Source organism: Pyxicephalus adspersus, chromosome 7 (genome assembly GCF_032062135.1).
Source record: "Pyxicephalus adspersus chromosome 7, UCB_Pads_2.0, whole genome shotgun sequence".
In the NCBI taxonomy this organism is placed as follows: domain Eukaryota; kingdom Metazoa; phylum Chordata; class Amphibia; order Anura; family Pyxicephalidae; genus Pyxicephalus; species Pyxicephalus adspersus.
The window spans coordinates 61,606,852-61,627,755 of record NC_092864.1 but is presented as its reverse complement, the minus strand read 5'-3'; the positions used below and the strand labels follow the sequence as shown (position 1 = coordinate 61,627,755).

The 20,904-nt window shown below is 38.2% G+C and overlaps 2 protein-coding genes across 2 annotated transcripts; one reads left to right on the top strand and one right to left on the bottom strand.

Moving 5' to 3' along the window:
- Positions 1-954: 954 nt before the first annotated feature.
- NDUFS1 (NADH:ubiquinone oxidoreductase core subunit S1) lies at positions 955-16,591 on the bottom strand. Its single transcript, XM_072418711.1, has 19 exons — positions 16,440-16,591; positions 12,860-12,927; positions 11,635-11,726; positions 10,832-10,939; positions 9,777-9,853; positions 9,440-9,521; positions 7,983-8,113; positions 6,974-7,159; positions 6,447-6,581; positions 6,148-6,262; positions 5,649-5,794; positions 4,853-4,981; positions 4,521-4,650; positions 3,703-3,863; positions 2,493-2,647; positions 2,093-2,268; positions 1,707-1,841; positions 1,547-1,619; positions 955-1,265 (listed from the first exon to the last, which is right to left on the bottom strand). The coding sequence occupies exons 2-19, from the start codon at positions 12,921-12,923 to the stop codon at positions 1,174-1,176; spliced, it is 2,187 nt and encodes a 728-aa protein (XP_072274812.1). The 5' UTR covers positions 12,924-12,927; positions 16,440-16,591; the 3' UTR covers positions 955-1,173.
- A 247-nt stretch (positions 16,592-16,838) lies between these two features.
- On the top strand, positions 16,839-20,904 carry EEF1B2 (eukaryotic translation elongation factor 1 beta 2). Its single transcript, XM_072418709.1, has 6 exons — positions 16,839-16,989; positions 18,132-18,254; positions 18,847-18,979; positions 19,199-19,265; positions 20,028-20,153; positions 20,681-20,904. The coding sequence occupies exons 1-6, from the start codon at positions 16,910-16,912 to the stop codon at positions 20,833-20,835; spliced, it is 684 nt and encodes a 227-aa protein (XP_072274810.1). The 5' UTR covers positions 16,839-16,909; the 3' UTR covers positions 20,836-20,904.

Below are 20,904 nucleotides of genomic sequence, written 5' to 3'. Positions count from 1 at the left end.
GTCTCCCCAATTCACCTCTACTGCTGAATAGCTGAGAAAAGGGAAACCCTGATCACGCCGTCATCAGGTATTCCCTTTTCTCAGCCTATCAATGGATGCTCTCCTGATTGCTCCTACAGCCCTAGCGGAAGTGTGGCATGTGTTCTGCATCCAAGAACACATGCCACAGCTCGGCTACGGCTGAAGGAGCAATTGGGAGAGCAGAGCTGTCAGGAGAGCAGAGCTTTGCCAATTGCTCCTGCAGCCCTAGCGGAGGAATTAGCAGAGCTCTGCACTCCTGACAGATCCTTTTAGATGCAGAACACATGCCACAGCCCTGCTAGGAATGTGGGAGCAATCAGGAGAGCGTCTGTTGATTGGCTGAGAAAAGGGAAACCCTGAGGACGGCTCAAGGGTCATCAGGGTTTGCCTTTTCCCAGCCAATCATCAAGTGAGCCTTAGGGAAACGCCCTGGTGTAGATTAGCCTATTGGAATGCATTGGACTTTCAAAACATGGGCTTTTAAAGCCTTAGGTTAAATGCTGGGGAAAACATCCGTATAGACCCCTCGCCTTACAGCCCAACAATGTTCCAAGTACATGTTTTTGTATCTTGTTCATGTACAATATATGCTTTCAAAATCAAATTTCTTGTGTCTTAAATGTGTTATATCTGAGGTTAAGAAGCAGGCACAAATCTAAAAGAAGCATTGCTACACTGTTTACCACATGGAAAGGAAGGGAATACTAGAAATGTATGGTTAACGTTTTACTTTCCTTTCACAAGTTTCCTTTCACTTTTCTTTATAACATACTTGTTAACATGATACAGAGTTCTAGGAATTATGTGTATCTTCAAAATGAGAAAATGATTTGTATAGTACAGTAATTGCATTTTCAATTGTCGTCTTGTTTAAAATGACAAGCTTAACCCAATAAAATAAAATAAAAAATATAAAGAATCCAAAGCAACATATGTAATAAACCATTTATTAGGATTAACAAGTAGTTTATACACACAAATGAATTTTGATGTCTAGTGTGCCTTAAGGTACAGTAATCACAATAGCTTTCAAACAAGCTCAGGCGTAATGCCAAATTCCCAAGTTGTGCTGACATTGACAGCAAAGTTCTTTTTTGTGTTTTCCTTAAATAAATTGGTAGCAAGCAGAACACAGATATTTAAAAACAACTTTTAGCAAATAGATGGTTCTTCTACTGCTTGTGCGCCTTCAGTTACAGCTTTTACACACTTGGCCATAGTCTGTGATGCTCGGGTTATTGGATCTGTAGAAAGCATTTTTAATGAAAACGTTAAAATTTAAAGATTCTACAATCATTTGAACTATAGAAGAATAATAAAAGATAACAATAGGCACTTCTTTTCTTTAGCACATTCACTTTCTTATTTATGGGATGGAGCAGGTACATTTATTCTTACAGGACAAAATAAGCTAGCAATGTAGAAATGTGTGTGTATACACACACACAACTAAATACTAACGTTATTGTCCATTCAAAAAGCTTGTATGAGCTTCTGAAATTTAAATGATCTAGTTGGTGCTAACCTGTCATGTAGAAATCCTTGATAGAAATCTGGGGAGGAGTCAATGGATCAGCAAGCAACTGTTGGTTTCCAAGCTAAAAGCAAAACACAACATTTTTGTTACATACGTTCTGATTAATGTAGGTTAAAAGCATTACAGAAAAGATGCTGATTTACTATACCTTTGCAAGCTCTGCTGACTGTTTGAAATAATTTGCCTCTTCCACATCATCATAACGGACCAGATTTGGAGAAACTTCCCGTAATCTTTCTCTGACAGCGTCTTGGTCATCATATGGGAGTTTAACACCAGCCAACTGTAAAGAAATAAACCATTAATGCACCCCTCAACTAAATTCAGCAAACACTATGCAAATCAAGACAGGTATCAATGAGAGTTTTTTTTTTGCCTATCTTGGTTTTAAAATGAAAAATCTCACAGAACCAATTGATCATTGCATCAAGTGATGAGGAAATCAAGGGGGTGTTTAATCTTGCTAGACTGGACAGTATTTTACTAAACCATACAGTATATAGTTTAAAACAAGGAAGTAAATTTGTGTAGTACCTCTGATATGGCACGGATGATTTTCCAGTCTTCTCTGGCCATTCCAGGTGGATTCACAGCAGTTAGTGTTCTCTGCGCTCTGCCTTCAGTGTTGACATAGGTACCGGACTTTTCTGTATAGGCTGCTCCAGGAAGAATAATATCTGCCATAGGAGCTCCAACATCTCCATGATGCCCTAAATGTGCAACAGAAGTGTGTTAAATATCTTCCTGGTCAGTTCCTTCCCTAAAAGGCTCAAGGTTTATAAAGAAAACCTGTCTAGACTGAAAGCTTTTCAATCATGTAATAAAGATTCTCAACCTCCTTAGTAAGCTAGCCTGCCACATTGTGATATATGAACTGTAAGGCAGAGTAATGAAAGTCATAGAGTTTAGTATTATAATACTGAATTGTTACTACCTTGGTATATAATAAAGCAGTCCTTTGGTAATTCTTGACGTGTGATACAGCCTGCATCTGCACCAAGGAGAAATAGAACTTTTGGTGGGTTTTTCCGTATGGCTTCCACTCCAGGCTTATAACCCAGATCCAGAGCTGCAACTTGGCTGGCAACTCTAATAATAAAACAGAACACAAGAACATAATTATACTTAAAGCAATTAAACTTAAAACTTATGTTATACACGTATCTCAAAATATTAATTGAAAAGTGCTTAGAAGTCAAAAATTCTACTGCTCTTGTTTTATAAAAGAAAAAAAGAACCAAGTTGTAGTGCATAAATTGTAGTGCATAAGTTACAAACTAGTCAAAAGGGAAATTTAACAGAATCTCTAATGGCATTAAACATACTTTACAGAATAGTTTACAACTGTGAATCACAATCAACAAAAATCAACAAAATTCCTTAAGCTGGTAACAAGGCAAGATGAATTGGTGTATGGTTACAAACTAAATCCTTCCCTTCGTGATATTTAACCAGGTGACCCATCCTTACAGAGCCATGTGGAGTACCTAACCTAGAAAAGGTATGGCTGGCCAAGATTTAGATAAATGCACAATTTTTAGACAACCTTAAAAAAAAGCAACTCTATTCCCCATGTGAAGCACCACAATGTAAAGTATTGAGAATAGACAATGAATTCTTAAAGAGACTCCAATCATAAAAGGTACATATAAAACAAAGTATTTCAATGTTTACTTGCAGCTTTTCTTTTTTATTAATTTTTTGCACTATGGCTCTGAAAATGTTAGAAAAGTTGTTTATCTAGTACGTCTTCCCTAACTGTATGTCATGTCATTTCCTGTGATCTCTAATAACTCCTAGCTCCTGCTCATACTATCTCCCCTCACTTCCTTTTACGCAACTGCCGGGGGAGGAACTAAAAAGTAACAATATTATTAATATTATTATTATTAATAAACAGTATTTATATAGCACCAACATATGGGGCAGTGCTGTACATTAAAGAAGGGTAGCAAATGACAGATACAAACAATGGCACAGGAGGAGAAGAGAACCCTAAAGGAACCATTAAAAGTAATTTTAGGTGTTTGGGGTACCCCTGCTTAACCAATTAACTGGCAATAAGTAGAATACATGTTTGGCTCATTATCTACACATGTGGCATTGGTACTGTAAACTTTGTAAACAGAGAGAAAGATAATTACCTGTGCAGAATATTGAGTACTTTCCATTCTTCTGGGACTCCACTAGTGCTCCTGGCAATCTGTGCAATGCTAGACACTGCGGCATGAATTGCAGCTCCATCTTTCCGCTGCAAGGCACTGCTGCCCACCACAACCATAGGTCTCTTGGCTTGACTGAGAGCCTGCACATAAATTGTTATGTTTCAATATCATAAAAGCTGAATTCATCTACATATAACTTTATAATCATAGTTATGTATGCAAAAAATATTATGAATGCATAAATGTTAAAAAGAACACATTGACAGGAGAAAAGGAGAGCAATGGGATGTCTTCTTCAGGGTGCTGCTATATTATATAAAGTTGGATTCTAGGCAAATCACTAAATCACTCAGATGAAATACATATAACAAAGATTTGCCCAGCTTTACTACACAGCATAGTTCTCTCTGGCAGGACTAGAAGCCTTTTTATTCTGCCATTACGCTTATGCCACTTCTACCACTGACAGTCTAAGCTCTACTCCCGGGGCTCTTCAACTCCAGTCCTCAAAGGCTAGGATCCACACGTGTTTGTAGTATTTCACAAACTCTACTAAAATTAGTGAGGTGTGACAAAGTCAGGAAAAACCCTTATAATGGCAATTTAGTTTTAGAAATATTAAGGACACTAAATTAGAAAGGAATAATTTGCCATCAGATATGAAATAATCAGTAAGGGAAATTTCAGTATTCCATTACACTAATGGTAGCACAGGTAAGGAAATACCCTAGCCCTAAACAAAGACACGTAAGCAGGTAGTCCTGTCAGTACATATCTCAATACATTTATTTACCCACCTTACTGAATGGATGTTTTCCTGATGCAATATCCTTTATTACTTGAGGAGAGTCTCCCAAATGATCATAAGTGTAAGTCAAGTCAACGGCACTTCCTACCAAAGCAACTTGGAGGTCATTTTGAAGCCAGCTAGATATAAAAAGAATACATTCAGCAGAAATTTAATCTCTACACAGCATGCCAGCATACAGTGAAGAACATAAACACAGAACATTATTCGACAAAATAAATGGTCACACTTCACATATAAATACAAGTATTTATATATTTTGCCCCCAAGTTATAAAAGACCTAATAATCCTCTGAAAGAAGAAACAGTGCACATATGTACCTCTTTCGAATCCTTGCATTAAACAGTGGGGCTTCATAACGTGGATTAGTACCAATCAGCAGTATCAGATCAGCTTCCTCTACTCCAGCAATCCGTGAGTTCAAAAGATAATTCGATCTTAGATCAGTGCTGCAAAAATGAATACACTTAAGTATGGCAAATACATATTTTAATTTACTTTACTACAAATAGGCAGGATTTTTACTTATATTGTTACTGTATATAAACCACATTAGTCAAAAAAAAAAAAAAGGGGGCAGCACTTTCCCTTTCTGTCTTGATTGCCACAGTGATTGGGAGCGCAAAGCCCCCTGGGATACCTATGTCAGGCATCCCTGGAGGCTCTTAGCTGCTCCTTTAGCACATGCCCTAATCTCGGACATGCGCAGAGGGAGCCCTTTCATCAATATATAAAAAAAATTGCCGATCTCACACATGTGCAGGGAGATCAGCAAACGTTTTTCCCCAGATCTTGTGCCTGCGCAGTGTGAAATCGGGAAGAAGAGAGAAGAAGATGTTGGGTCGAAGATGGATACAGGGATGACATGATATGCTAATCTACAGAATTAATGGTAATTGTGTTTTTTTTTTTTTGTTTTACTCCGCTTTAATATGTTAAAAGGAATACAATATTTCTTACTGCACTAGTATTTATCATAACAGGAGTGGAAGTTATCCATATTAGATCCTTAGGAAAACAGGTATCTGTGACCATACTAGTTTTACACAGGGTGCACAACCACCAAAAATTAAGAAATACATTTTTTGCAGATAAAAGTATTATAAAACACATTACCCAGCTCCATAATTGGGGAAGATTTCCTCAGTGCACAGAGTATCAGAATTTAATTTATTAAGCAAATCTTTAAGAGCAATAAGTGCTTCAGCATCTACCAGGCCCCCAGCAACAGCTGCTACATCTTTTCCCTGGACACTTTGCAACTATGGAAAAAGTAAACACAGAGAGAGTAAAAAAACAGTATACCATTAATCTTCTGTGAAGTAATTTTCACAGCAAAGCATAAATCATCAACAACCCTTTGCAAAAATATGGACGAAGACAGAACATTCTATATTAAAAAAATTACAGAAGTTTACTGAAGAGCACAAAAGTGAGTTACACCAATGCTTTGCAGTAATAAATAAGTAATAAATGTACACATTACCAATCAATTGCTATATGTTTAAATAAGTCTAGCTATTGCAACACACAACAACGTTCCTTAACCCCCCTGGATGTCAAATTATGTCTGTATTTTTATGTCAAAAGCGGTACATATATACGACAAACTTACCACACCAGCCACCCGTGTAAGTACATCTTCCCAGTGAGTTTGAACTAAGTAACCTTTTTCATCCCTGATCATTGGCTGTGTCAGTCTCTGGCGCTTCAGCCCATCATAAGCAAATCTATATAAACGTAAAGAAAATGTGTTAGTGTTCAGAAGAAAGGTCTCAGATACCATTTAAGACTGGATGTTCATACATAAACAATCTTACATTAAATATTCATTATTAAAAAGCACACAAACAGTACATTGGCAAAATGTAATATTTTAACTTAGATGACATATTATTGGAAACAGAATAAAACCTGGTTTTATCGGAGATCCATTCTTCATTAATATCTTCATTCATTTTTGGCAAGATTCTCATCACCTCTCCTCCTCTTGTACTAACCACAATATTACTACCCAGAGCATCCAGAACATCAACAGATTCCGTCTTCCTGTATATAAAACATAATGTGAAAGAGGTTATCTCACTGAACATATCAATGATCTAATAAGTCATTTTTTTACAGCTTTAGATAAAAATATAGAACAGGCAGAAGCTAGAGTAATGGTACCAGAAGTAAAGTATTTGCTATTTAATCACTATAATGTTTGGGCCTAAAAAAGAATATTCACATACATGTTTGTCCTCTTCCCTGTTAGTACATACAGAGTTCTAAACTTAATAGGACTCCTATTAACAGTCATGGGCAGAGGATGGTGTGTAAAAAGTATTATTGAATGATACACACTTCTAGTAACCCAGCCCTTTCACTAGTATGGACAAATCAAACAACAATGTACAACTTGAAAAAGTAAATAGAAGTTATGTGTCTGAAGTACCTACCGAGTTTCCCAAGGCCGGGCGGTAAATGCATAGGGTTTGGAGGTTAAAGCACCCACAGGACACAGATCTATAATGTTCCCAGACAGCTCAGACATGAACATTTTCTCAATGTAAGTGCCAACTTGCATATCATTTCCCCTGCCAGTGGTTCCCAGGTCATCAACACCAGCAACTTCACTAGCAAACCTGGTGTGGGGAAAAAAGTGATAATGTTTAGCTCTGCAGAAGTAACACTAGAAACAATGAAATGTACACTTTATCACAGTGTATGTATAATTTTGTTTTCCTCCACAGAAAAAAAGCCAGTTATTTTATTCCATACAAGTGATTTTACATTTGCTTAAACACAAAAAAATAAATCTCTTACTATATACATAAAAATTGTAAAGGCCCCCATTCCCAGTAACAGTTTAAATATTTATCTAAATTGGGTTTCAAACTTATAGTTACACAAAGCATTTTTGTTTAAATGATGCTTAGAAATTGAGCAGACTAATAGTGATTAACAATACAAATTGTGAAATGTTAAATGCAGTAACACTAGACTTGTGTTGTAGACATAAATCCATCGAATAAAAAAATGGAAAGTTATATTTACTCAAATATTAGTTAAGGGCAGACCACCAAAATCAGATTATTGGCTTTTCATAGATCCTGGAAAATGAACTACCCAATTATATGTTTTGATTTTAGATTGTGGATTTTAGGGAGCATGATCCTTAGAAGTCAGTTCCCAAACCTGCTGTAACCATAATTACAGACTTCCATTGATGTAGTCTGGATTCATTCATTATACAGTATTATGGAGAATGTTGGGTGAAAGTTGATTTTACAAGAAAAGTTAAATAGGGGAAGTCACAACACAGACCTAAACAAATATGAGGTTGGCCACCTGTAACTGTCTTCTTAGCATTTTGACATTCTTCTTTAACACAGTATTTTTTTATGTTCTCTAATACTTTAGTGTAAAAAGAACAACAGACGTTTTCAAGTACTCAGAAATAATTACCTAATGCATCGAGTACACTGAATGCACCGTGTCATAATAGTTTTCACCAGTGGTCCAATATTCTTGTCCTCCACAGCACGCTTTTCGTCTAAAAACCTGCTTCTGTCACTTCCAAACATCATTGACTGATCCTGGTGAATTAAAAAAGGCATGAAAAGAATAATTATATTTCCTGTCTCATTCCATGATATTCAGCTTCTCTGTGCTACCTAACCCCAAATAAAGCAAAAAAATTATTCAAAATTACACTACAAATGGATTAATATTAGCAATACCATATCACACTATTGATTTGAGGTAAACTTTTCCTGCCATAAATAAAATCACTGTTTTCATGCAAACTCATGTGATCTAAAGGTTAAGAAAAAAAACCCATACCAAAATCAATTGGTCTTTAATTTGCATATCCATTGGGATTAAAAAATACATAATCATTTACATGTACTTTCCAATGAGAATTAACATGTTACAAATGGTAAGGAAAGGTTGAAAATATCTTACTTTAGATTGGCTTCAGATCGGATTGTTTTATATGATCTGAAAGGAATCTAAAGTAAAAAAAATCTGCCTGCGAGTGGCAAAATGTTCTTCTAATATTCTAGCACAAGAAATGCAAGGGGCTAGGGAACGTTTCTACATATTTTGGGGAAGTGTCCCATAGTTAAACGATTCTGGATTACAGTGTTTAACCACCTGCGATCAGTCCTACACCTCACGTTGAGGAGGAACTCTTGGAAAACCATTCTGCATAGACTATCCCTCTCGTTCCCTCTCTCCGCAAAAATTCCCCTAAATTTGTTTCCTTTGTCTTTATTGCAGTAATACAAACAATAGCGGCAGCTTGGAAAAAGCCTTCTCCAAACTTTGTGGCAGTGGTAAATAGAGTTACCGATATAATGGTACTTGAACGGATGAATTCTATACTATGAGACTCCCTTCAAGTTTTTTTTTTTCAGAGAATGGTTTCCCTGGTTACACCACCACAAGTCTCCAGATATTGAGATTCCTGCACTTGTGAATTTGGCATTTCTATGGGATATTCTACCCAGCTACACCTTATTTTCAATACTGCCTGTATACTTTGTTATATGGAAATCTTGAAAAATATTAATAAAAATTGTTAAACTGTGCCCGTGTGCCAGCCCTAATTTTTTAACACAAGACTTTGTCTGCGCCTGTACTTGAACTTCGATTTCAAAAATGTCTACAATGAATCCGGAATGCAAGCTGAATGCACCTAAAACTCTAAATCATGTTAAAAGGCTTTATTTCCAAGCACTGGGACAAACAGAGAATTATAATAGAACATCTGTGTTAACTGTAGCTGCTGGAAATTTCTACGGTGACATCAGTACATTGTGTGCATGCTAGAGCTGCACTGTTTGAATTTACAACACAAAAACCAGTTCACTCCATAGATTATGTATGCCCCCAAGGATACCCCAAAGTCACTTTACCTGAAGATCACATTCCCCTCCCTGATCACAAATGGGACAGTCCAGTGGGTGGTTTGCCAGCAAGAACTCCATTACTCCTTCCCTAGTTTATTATTAAACAAAAAAAGTTTACATGTAAAATGTATGGTCTCTTACAATGAACATTTTTAAAGTAGAAATTTAGGCAAAATAGAAAAGACAGATATGAATAACTAATAATAAAGTTGAACTACAAGTTCAAAAGTACACATTAAAATTACAAAAAGAAAAAAAAAAAAAGACTTTTGTTTGCAAATAGCATTGACCTGGCTATCATTAATTGAATCAGCAGTGGTCATTTATATGGGAATGTACAGACCTTGCTTTCCTGCTCTTTTCAGAGTTAGTAAGTATGTTCCAGCCTTTCATCACTGGCATAGCACAGGCAGCTACAGGCTGTGAAAAAAAAAATATATATATATTTTTAAGTTTAAACAAAACACACAAACACAAAAGCATGTAGAAAAACAAGAGAAAACCTAAAGAACCTAAAGCTCCAACGGATGGGTTGAAGTGAAAATATCTACATGAAATTTTTTATGTTAATGAGTATTTTAACTTTTTATTCCTGATCATAGTAAGAAGACATTTCCCCAAAAACATTGAACACTAAATTCTGTTTTATAATGAAAAGTGACATATTTTGAAGTTTGTGGATTTTCTCCGACACTAATGCTCTCCTGGCAACTTAGGTATGTAATGTGAGATCTTAGGAGGTTGTTTAGATTTTTTTTCTCAATAGAACCACAGCATATCTCAAAAGGTAAATGCACGAGATCTGGTATGCATGTCATGCCCAAAAAAACAGACAGAAGCAGTGCCATTGATGATGGACAGCAGAATCCTACTGGATAGAACTGACAATGCAAGGCAATTACTTGACTTTTTTTACTTGGCAAACATAAAACTTAAAGTGGATCTAAACTCAACATTTTTACTTTACATAAAAGAGTAGACAACTCCTGTATGTAAAGTAAAAATGTATTTTTTTAAAGTGGAAAGAAAGAAAGAAAAGAAAGGGTGCAGTGCCGCACCCGTAATCAAGACTGAATGGGAGCGCAAAGCATGTACAGAAGGGGTATTTTTCTACTTAGGGGAAAGAGATGCCATTCTTATGTATGCACAGTGAGATCGGCTCTGTTTTCCCCCTTTACAGCAGCTAAGTCACCGGATCTCGCACCTGCCCAGTGCAAGGTAGGGTGACATAGCAAGAAGAATAAAAAAGAATTCTAGGACGACGCGGGACTGGATCGAGGGAAGGTCCAGCGCCATTGAGCGATCTGTGGGATTAAAGGTAAGTGTGATTTTTTTATTTTCAACTTTTTTATAATATTATAAATGTTACATTTCAGTTTCATTTAAAGTATTACAAACCTTGGGGGCTTTCTCAATTTCCACTAGACACATTCGACAGTTCCCAGCTACTGACAAGCGTTCATGATAGCAAAAGCGAGGTATCTGTACACCCACTTTCTCACATGCCTATAAACAATAAAGAAAACCAATTACAAATGCATTAGATATTATGGGGAACATATTTCCTAAAATAAAGGTTGAATAGAATATACAAGAAAAACATATGAACTAGGGACAACAAATACATAAAAAAGGGAAAACAATTTTGTTGGATTTAAACTTTTAATTTTTTGCCACGGGACAAGAAAAAAAGTGTTATATAAACTTAAAATATTACCCTATTAAGGGTAAAAGCAATAGAAGAGAAATAGGTGGAAACTTGTGGGCCAACTTATTTACTAGCTGTTTCATTGGACTGGTGCAGGGGGGTCTCATCATATAAGTCTCAGCTCTGCTCCTGTCTTAAATATTTTATACAAGTTAAAGATTACAGCAGGGAAGCAAATATTTTTCAGTTAACACATGCTTTGTACATGTAGAGAACTCGGCAATGTATTGATTAGAGTGGAGTAGATTGATGCAGTAGATAGCAGTGATTGATGTGGATTAGAGGAGCACATCTATGTCTGAACTGAAGTCTATGTTTATATCAAGTAATAACATAACTGGGTAAGTATTTGGGGCTAAGCTTTAAAATTTAAATTCAATGTTAACAATTTTAATATAACAATAATTTAATATAATATAACATTCATCTTCCCTACGATAATGCTACAAAATATTAACAAAAGGCAAAAGAAACCCGAACAAGAATATATTACCTGTAGCACTGTGGTGCCAGGCTCAACCATAATTGGTTTGCCATCTACAAACACCTCTAAGAGGTTGCTAGCAGCTGTAGTGGTTGTCCGTACTGAAAGACATGAATTTAATATATATTATAAAAACATGCTTGAATTAACACTGGAAACAATACAAAAAAACATTTATGTCATAAAATCTTCAGTAGAAAAATTTTTTGAATAAGCATCCAACTTATAAGAAAAAATAGGTAATTCTACTAGCCTCCTTCCCTCTTTAGTGTCAGAGAATATGTAGCAATGGATTTAAGGATAGTTTATTACATTAGAACTTGGCTAATTGAAACGTTTCCCAATGTACCCTACTAACATGACTCAAGGGTTGTTAAGGTAAACAGTGGGAAGCTTTCTCATTAAGTAATGGTTGTCAGAGGCAAAAATCTTTACCACAATTCTCAAAAATTGTACAATTGGTATACAAGTCAATTTGTGAATAAATGTCACTAAAATCCTTCCATCTGTCACTGTATTCTTCTAAAAACCAATAAAAATAAAATATAGCAACATGGAGGCATACATGGCTGGTGAAAGACCCAACAAATGTCATTTTCTGCCTATGTTAAAGGTTAATAAACTTTGCAACAAGTCTGCTCTCAGATACAAGTCACATGGTTTGCATTAATATTATTTCCTTTATTGTCAATAGGGGGGAGTGTTTATAGGCATTTTTTGGGTGTTTAACACTTTCCAAGTGCTGCAGGATGTGATTTCTTTACAGACCATCAAGAAAACGCTCTGGTGTGGACTGGCTCATTGAAATCTGTATCCGTGTAATCCACCTAATGGTTATTCACTCCTGCTGAGATACAGATACTGCATACTTCCTTATTAAAAGGGTTGGATGAAGATGCCAACATAGGAGTCAGGAGAAGCGAGTTTAAAACCACAAACAGGCAGGAAAGTTTATAATATTGCAGAAGTGGCACCGCCTGATCCCTCTGCAATAGGGAATCTGTTTGGTTGCAGTTTTTTTATTTTTTTAATTTAGCCCTATATTTACCTTTGACAACCTGGAAAGTCTCTTTTCTGCTTTTATGAGGAAAAAAGAAGGAGGAATTTTAGTATATCTGCATGCATAAAGCCAGTATATAAATTAAAAAAATAAAATAAAACTTTAGAAAATAAATATTAAATTCTTATTACTGTCCTTTGTGTAGACATATGACAAAATCTTACACATACTTACCATTATTTTTAGCCAGTTGGGCAGCATTTGCCAGAGCCTTTTGGATTGTCGGGAGTCGCAGCATTGTGCTGAAAGAAAACAGAAGAGTTGTTTTATCAATAAAGCGTATTCATAACATCTCATCATTTTCACAGTAAATATAACAAGTAATGTTATTCAAACCTTTTGGCTTGTGTTGGCATTATTTGTGATTACATATCAAGCTGTCCATAGATACAGGACCATCACATGTGTAACCACAATTCAACTGCATTCTATTGTCCAATGTATTTACTTATGTCATTGTAGGGGACTTCCAGAAACAACAGCAATCGTACTAAAACATTTGAAAGGAAATAAATTCCACTTTGAAAAATGCTCGATCCGGCAGATCATTACTGAAGAAAGGGGCAGGCGATGTCTGCAATAATCTCTCCTACCTGTCTGATCGCTCCAGGAAATTCAAAAAAGGAGCTTTTTTGAAATTTTGGTTTCCCCTGAACTTGCTAGGACTGAATGAAGTCCCACATGCCTGTGCAGGAGTTATATCATCCCAGACAAGCCGATCAAGATGGCCAAAGGTTGCAAGGAGAAAGAGTGGAAGAGGAAGATGGCAGCGCTCTGTGACAGATCAGGTGAGTACAGAATTATACTAAAGCCCTGTAAGGTGACAATCAGCATCTTGTCCTAGCACTGACAGCAATGAAACTTTCCTACAGTGAGCAGTGTCTGGGATGGAGATGCGTGAGACACAATGGAGGAGGATCAGGCTGAGTCAAGGAATGAAAAGTTTGCCAGATCTAGTTAGTTCTTAGGGAGAAAGCCATCGTGCAATCCAATCTGCAATGTGGAAGGTGTAAAAATCTCAACACAACCTGTACAGAATTGGAAATCCTTTAACATGTAGCACAGAAATGCACCTATTCAAACTGTAGGGCGGCAGAGCAGTGCATTGACCCTTTAATACAATTTCTGATGTTGTCACATCATAACAACAGCAAGCCTGATCATGGGCTACAACGTCCTCACTTTCCAATAAGTTGTGTCAGGAGGGAATATATTGTAATTCTTGGCCAAATTCTAAAAAATGCTAATTGCCTGGCTGTTTGGCCAAAAGTAAAAGTAAAAAAAAAAAGCCATAATATATTGAATGGTCTGTTAACAGGACTGCAGAATTTCAGTTGTGCAAAAGAGCTACCAGCACCAATGACAATCAGTGCCCTGGGTGAAAAAAGATTGTAACCACCCCTCCCCTGCCGGCCACTGTGGTTTCTCCCGCTGACCTCTAGTCATTGCAGGACACAAGAGAGATCATAGGAAGGAACCAAAGCAGCCAGAAGGGGATGCGCTACTTTACACACCTGGAATAGCAGAATAAGATCAATGACAGAATCCCTGTTACAATCCAATATCAGTGCTGGAAATAGGACACGGGATGTCTGCAGAACACCAGCATGTCTGCATCTCCTTTTCAACCAATCAGAAATGTTTGAAGCCATCAGTGTAACAGCTCAGCAACTAGAATTCCGCTTAGCATGTTTTATGCTTTGTAATGCTTGATAAAAAGGTTTGTTGTTCCATCATTAAGGTGAGAGATGATGGAAGCTGCCAGTGCTGAACCTGTGGTGTCAGATACCTGGAACAAGCGTGCAGATATCCGTCAGATAAGTTGTGCCGCAATAAACTCCATATTCATGCTGGGTCAGAGATTCAGAAAGCATTAAAGCTGACCCTTTCCATATAGCTGTGTTGGTAAAGACTGAATACGGATCCCACAGCCTCCTGGGATAAATATGTCACATTATTATTTTATATAACAGTGCTCAACCCAGAAATTATTTTAAGCTGGGTAGGAAGACATTTTAGGCGGGTGGCAGCCCCTGTATTGTGACCCAACTCATCAGTAACTACCCAAAAACAGCCGGGCGGTTACTGAAAAGTGCTGGGTGGTGCGCCCGGCTAAAAGGGGCTGGGGAGAACACTGTATAATATCAATAAACAGGATTTATATAGCGCCAACATAGTACACAGCGCTGTACATTAAACAGGGATTGCAAAAGACAGACAGATACAGGAGGAGGAGAGGACCCTGCCCCGAAAAGCTTACAATCTAGGAGGTGGGGGAAGTATCACACAATAGGAGGGGAGATAGGTAGTGTTGGGAAGTAGTGACGGTTTAAGAGACAGAAGACGGCTAGGCAAGTTTGAAAAAGAGGGATTTGGGTGCTCTTTTAAAGCGTACCTAAACTCAGAATTTTCACTTTATACATAGAGTGCAAAGCCTACAGGTATACCTGAATCACACATTCCCGGGAGGCTCTTGGGTGCTCCTTCTGCGTATGCCCGAGCCCTTTGTCAAAAAGGGGAAAACCGCCGATTTAACCCATGCGCAGTGAGAGCAGCAGGTTTTTTTCCCCAACTACGTCACCCGATCTCACGGTTGGGTTGAGTGACCTAGAAAGAAGAACCTGGAAGAGGAGATGGAGACGGCCGGAGCGCAGGCCCGAAGATGGATACCGGGACGCCGCCGGACCTGATGGAAGAAACCTCCAGGCCGATCAACTGTGCTTTGGGATTAAAAGTGGATTTTATTTTTGCCGTTTTTGAGTTTAGTTCCTCTTTAAATAAGCAGAACGTAGGAGCAAGCTGAATAGGACGATGAAGACCATTCCAGAGAGTCGGGGCAGCTCTAGAGAAGTCTTGTAGCCGTGTGTGTGATGAGGTCACATATCCTAGGACACTGCTCCATATTCCCAATATCAGACATGGGTGGACAAGGCTTTCCTGTAATGTGTATGAAAAAATGTGCCAATCTCACACATGTGCAGGAAAAAACAGCAGGCTCATGGAAGACACGTCACCCAATCCCATGCCTCGATCATGTGACGTAAGAAGAAGAAGCAGAAAGATGGCAGCGCCTCATGTCCAGTCCATGCTAAGAAGAAGAAGGACGAGAGGAAAGAGCAGGACTGTACCTAAAAAGAATTGTGTCAGGACTGTCAGGAAAATATGATAATTGTCTATCGATTATTAGACATTAGCAGCCCAAATAACACAAGCTGTCCTAACACAACATAATAATAGGAATGTAGAAGAATAAACGGAACCCTCAGCCTGTGAATGGACAGTGACAGGAGAAGCAGCACACTGACTAGCGCCTATTAGAATGCTCCTGGTTAATGTATGAGCTTTGCAGGACCATGATTGGTTCCTTCTGCTTCTTCTCTCTCTTGCAGTCTGAGCAATGCTGCACAGGTTATAGTAACAGTCTGATAGCAGGTTAAATAGATTAAATGCATATAAAAATAAATGCAATGTGGTAATAATGGCTGGAAGGTTGTATTGGTAGAACTGAGTAGGGTTTAGTTTTTATCACTTGTATATGTACACTATGCATTGCACCAGACAAGTATTGTATATAATGAGAAGAATATAACTAATAATCAGGCCATAATGTGCAGGCTCCATAGGCAGTCACAGTCAGAGCTGTCAAGGACATGAGAGTCACCCTTCACCTGACTGCACACACAGCTCGGCCTACACAGCCTCTCCCGCCATACACTACACAAGAATTACACGACAGCCCTCTGCCCTTACTCACCCCACAGCCGTCCCTTTAGGACTCTCCGGCTATTTGGCCTTCTAGACCACAACAGCAGCCCCTGTCCCCACTTGTAAGCAATATGGAGGACTCGGCAATTTTCGGAACGAACGTCTGGACCAATCGGAAACAGTTTCAGTCCTTCGGCTATTTTCGATAGACCTTCGGCAATAATCGCCAAGGTCTATACACGCACGAACTAATTTACAGACAATTTTCTACAAGCTTATCCAGACAAATTATACAGAAGACGTCATACCTGACATAAACACTTGTAACCAAAACGTAATCCTGATTAGACAGAGATAGCTTTCCCTTAATAAAAATGGCGCTAGTCACCTTCATTCCCTTAATTTACGTCAAACTCCACCCTCAATGACGTATGAGTGAGGACGTCATGACTATAAAAGCAGTGGTGCGGAGGTTGTAGATCTCTTTCTTCCCCGCGTGTTGTGTAGTTAGGACTGACAATGGGTTTCGGAGACCTCAAATCGAACGCCGGCCTCAAGGTCCTGAATGAATTTCTGGCTGACAAGAGCTACATCGAGGGGTCAGTGAGAGAAGTAAATATCTCCCAGTGTAGTCAGGGTGAGGATAGGGCTGTGTGTGGGGTGTGCAGAGCCGGGGCATGCAGGCCGCATGGTGTACAGGAGAGGCCTGGGTCTGTCTCTATAGCCTGCATTAGTGTATGGGGGGAGGAGAGGCCTCATTGTCTCTGTACCTCTCCCCCCAATACTTCTACAATGCACATCAGGCCCTTACATTTTACATGGGCCTCCTATTCTGCAAATGTGATTTTTATTCCTTTATGTAAGATATTGTAATAGTCTATCTGCTGTGTAGAAACATTTTTGATTGATACATTGCATATAATTGCATTTATTTTTTTTTCTAAAAATGAATCATTCATTGATTTCTGTTGCCAGATGAACAAGTGCTGTACTTACAATACCTGTTCTGTAGGGAGGGGGAGGGAGAGAGGGGCCCTCTGCTTTCTTCTCCTGACTTGTATATCTTTCATTAATAGATCTCCCTGACAAATACATGAATGTCATTGGGTGACTGGTGTACATGTGTCAAATTCTTGCCTGAAATGAGCATTACCGTTCGTCTAGGGCTATAATCTGACGTGTACATAGCATATGGTTTGCTGATTATATTGTAAAAGTATGAGTATAAAGTGTTTAATGCCTTTAAGAGGAAAATGTGGCAGTCTTTAGCATTAGAGGACGTAAACTTAAAACTGGCCAAAACAAGAAACTCCTGCAGGCAGTCAATTGGTTCAGAGATTCCATCAGGTCTGGCGTTGGGCCGGTGTGCTCTTCTTTCTGGTTCCTCCTACATCACCCGAGATGGGACCGGGTGACGTAGTTTGGGGAAAAAAAACTTGCCCATCTCACTGCACTTTGGCAATTTTTTCCCCTTTTGGCGAAAGCTCCTTCTGCATATGCCTGAGCAACCCCCGGATGTGTGGTGTAGGTGTACCGGGAGGCTCTATGCTCCCATTGATTCTCTAGGCCTAGGCCTTTGAGAATTAAGGGGGCAGTGCTGCACTTTGTTTAAAAAAAAAAAAAAAAAAAATATGTAACATAAAAGGGATTTCTACCCTTTTATTTAAAGTGAAAATTCTGAGTTTAGTAATGCTTTAACTGTGTATATGTTCATAAATAAATATTTTTTTTTCTTCTATAGGTATGTTCCATCCCAGGCTGATGTTGCCGTATTTGAGGCTCTCTCAGGTGCTCCCCCAGCTGAGCTGTTCCATGCTTTACGTTGGTACAACCACATCAAATCGTATGAAAAGCAAAAGGCCAGGTGAGAATAAATCCTCTATTAAACAGGATTTATATAGTGCCAACATATTATGCAGTGCTGTACATAAAATAGGGGTTGCAAATGACAGATACAGTAACACAGGAGCAGTCTTCCCCACCTTCAATCTAGGAGGTGGGGGAAGTAACACACATTAGGAGCGGAGATATGGAATGGTGGGAAATAGTGAGGGTTTGGGACACAGAAGACGGGTAGGCAAGTTTGAAAAAATTGGGTCTTGAGTGCTTTTTTAAATGAGCAGAAAGTAGGAGCAAGCTGAAAAGGATGAGGAAGACCATTCCAGAGAGTTGGGGCAGCTCTAGAAAAGTCTTTGACCTGTGTGTGTGATGAAGTTACGAGTGAGGAAGTCTACATGTAGTAGGTCATTGGAGGAGCAAACAGTGGCTGAGTATCTCTATATCAGATCAGGAAAGAAAATCTACCTTATTTGTTGTCCGACATGCATGGCACATCTCTATTAAAGGGTCAGTTGGGAGTGTTCAACATTTATATTGGGCTTCTAGGAATCTTCTTGATCTTTAGCTGAGATCTTTTGTTTAGCCTTCTTAAATGGACTTCAAACATCTGCTTACAGTTTGCCTGGAGTGAAGAAACCCTTGGGAAAATATGGCCCTGTAAATATTGAAGACACAACAGACAGTGCGCCCAAGCAGGCTAAGGAAGATGATGATGATGACATTGACTTGTTTGGCTCAGATGATGAAGAGGTATGTTTACAAAATATAGTATTGTGTGTTGCTAAATTTTCTAAACAAAGCTAGTAATGCAGACTGGTGATGTGATGATGAATTTATCACCATCTTTCGGCTGAGATGTGATGCACACTTTTTATTCTGACACAAGTCTGATATAATTAGCAAATTGTTTGCATTGACCTGTGCCCATATTATATATTTTTTCAGTGTATTTTTTTCTTTTCCCTACAGGAAAGCGAAGAGGCAAAGAGAATCAAAGAGGAGCGTCTGGCACAATACGAACAAAAGAAATCAAAAAGTAAGTAGCTATTCTATGAATCCTGAACTTGTACCTCCAATGTCAGGACAGGTTATGTCCACAGATACTGGTCTGGAATTGTGTGGTCATGTCGCAGTTCCAGTATTCCACCTGTGGCAGAGAAAAGTGTTCTGCAGAAATTTCCTCTCAGCTCTTCTGAAGAGGGTGCTTGCTGGCACGTACAGTTATACATAACCCAAAGCTTTATGAATTCTACTAATTGCTGTTTGAAAAGGAAAATAACAGATTAAAGAAACTTCACAATAAATGCACTCGTGAGATCTTTTAGTATAATTCATGGAAGACATTTTTGTAAAAGCATTGCACTATGCATATTGTGGTACATTGCTTGTTACTGTACTGTGATATTCAGGTGCCATTTGTATAGTAGGGTCACTGGAAACGTAAGTAAACAGGGCCTTATGGTTCTTTACAGTGTGATTTAGCCAGACCTTGTCAGTAAAGTAAAGCTGACCAAAGCAATTAACTTTAGTGTCAAAATTAACTCTACTGTCAAAATGCTTTTGCCACTAGACTAATTGATCTTTGTTTGGGCTCCAATTAGCAGGATGTTCTTGTTGAATCCCCTTACTTTAAAAAAAAAAAGTGTACATATGACATCAAGGTTTTTAGTTTCAAATATTGTCATGTAAATGTGACTTAATAACATGAGATCACACCTATAGACCTAATATATTAAAAGGTTTACTTGGTTAAAGGATTTTACAGACTGCTTTAAACAATTTATTCTTTTTATTTTAGAGCCTGCACTTATCGCCAAATCTTCCATTCTTCTTGATGTGAAACCATGGGATGATGAAACAGACATGGGAAAACTGGAAGAATGTGTTCGAAGTATTCAGATGGACGGCTTGGTTTGGGGAGCATGTAAGTGTATTGTAAATTTGATTTTGTATTTTTCATGGTGGCTTAAATGATGATTAAAACATCACCATCTTTCGGCTGATAGAAATGATGGATCACTTTTATATCCTGATTAGCCACATTTTGAGTCTGGTGTATCTGCAAATGCAAAAATTGTTGTCATCAGTAGCTTAAAGGCAAAGCTGTAAGACATTTTATACAATGTGTTCAAGGCTTGCTAACTTTATTAAGATTGAGTGCCAAAGATGCTTGGCACCAGATCAGGATTGGCAGTGGGAGCACCACATGACCTCTGCTTCTCTAAACTTTTAGGGTTTGCGTTCCATGTGAAAGCGGGCAGGTAAGCCCCCCTGCCAATCACAAACACCAGGAAAATTTACATAGGGCCAGCTGTTTAAAAAAAATTCTGTGCCTAATTGAAATTGCTTATGCCCAGGCCTATGGATGAACATGAGTTAAACAGGTGGCTGCCTACATGCTTTGCTCAGTACTAAAAGTAGCCTAACCCAATGTCTTTTCTCTTCCACCAGCCAAGCTTGTTCCTGTTGGGTATGGAATAAAGAAGCTGCAAATCCAGTGTGTTGTGGAAGATGACAAAGTTGGCACAGATGTCCTGGAAGAGAAAATCACAGCATTCGAAGACTTTGTACAGTCCATGGACGTTGCTGCTTTCAACAAGATCTAATTACACAGCATTACACAACAAGGCACTTTTTTTTTCTGGGCACTTATAAATAAACACTTGTTAAAATTA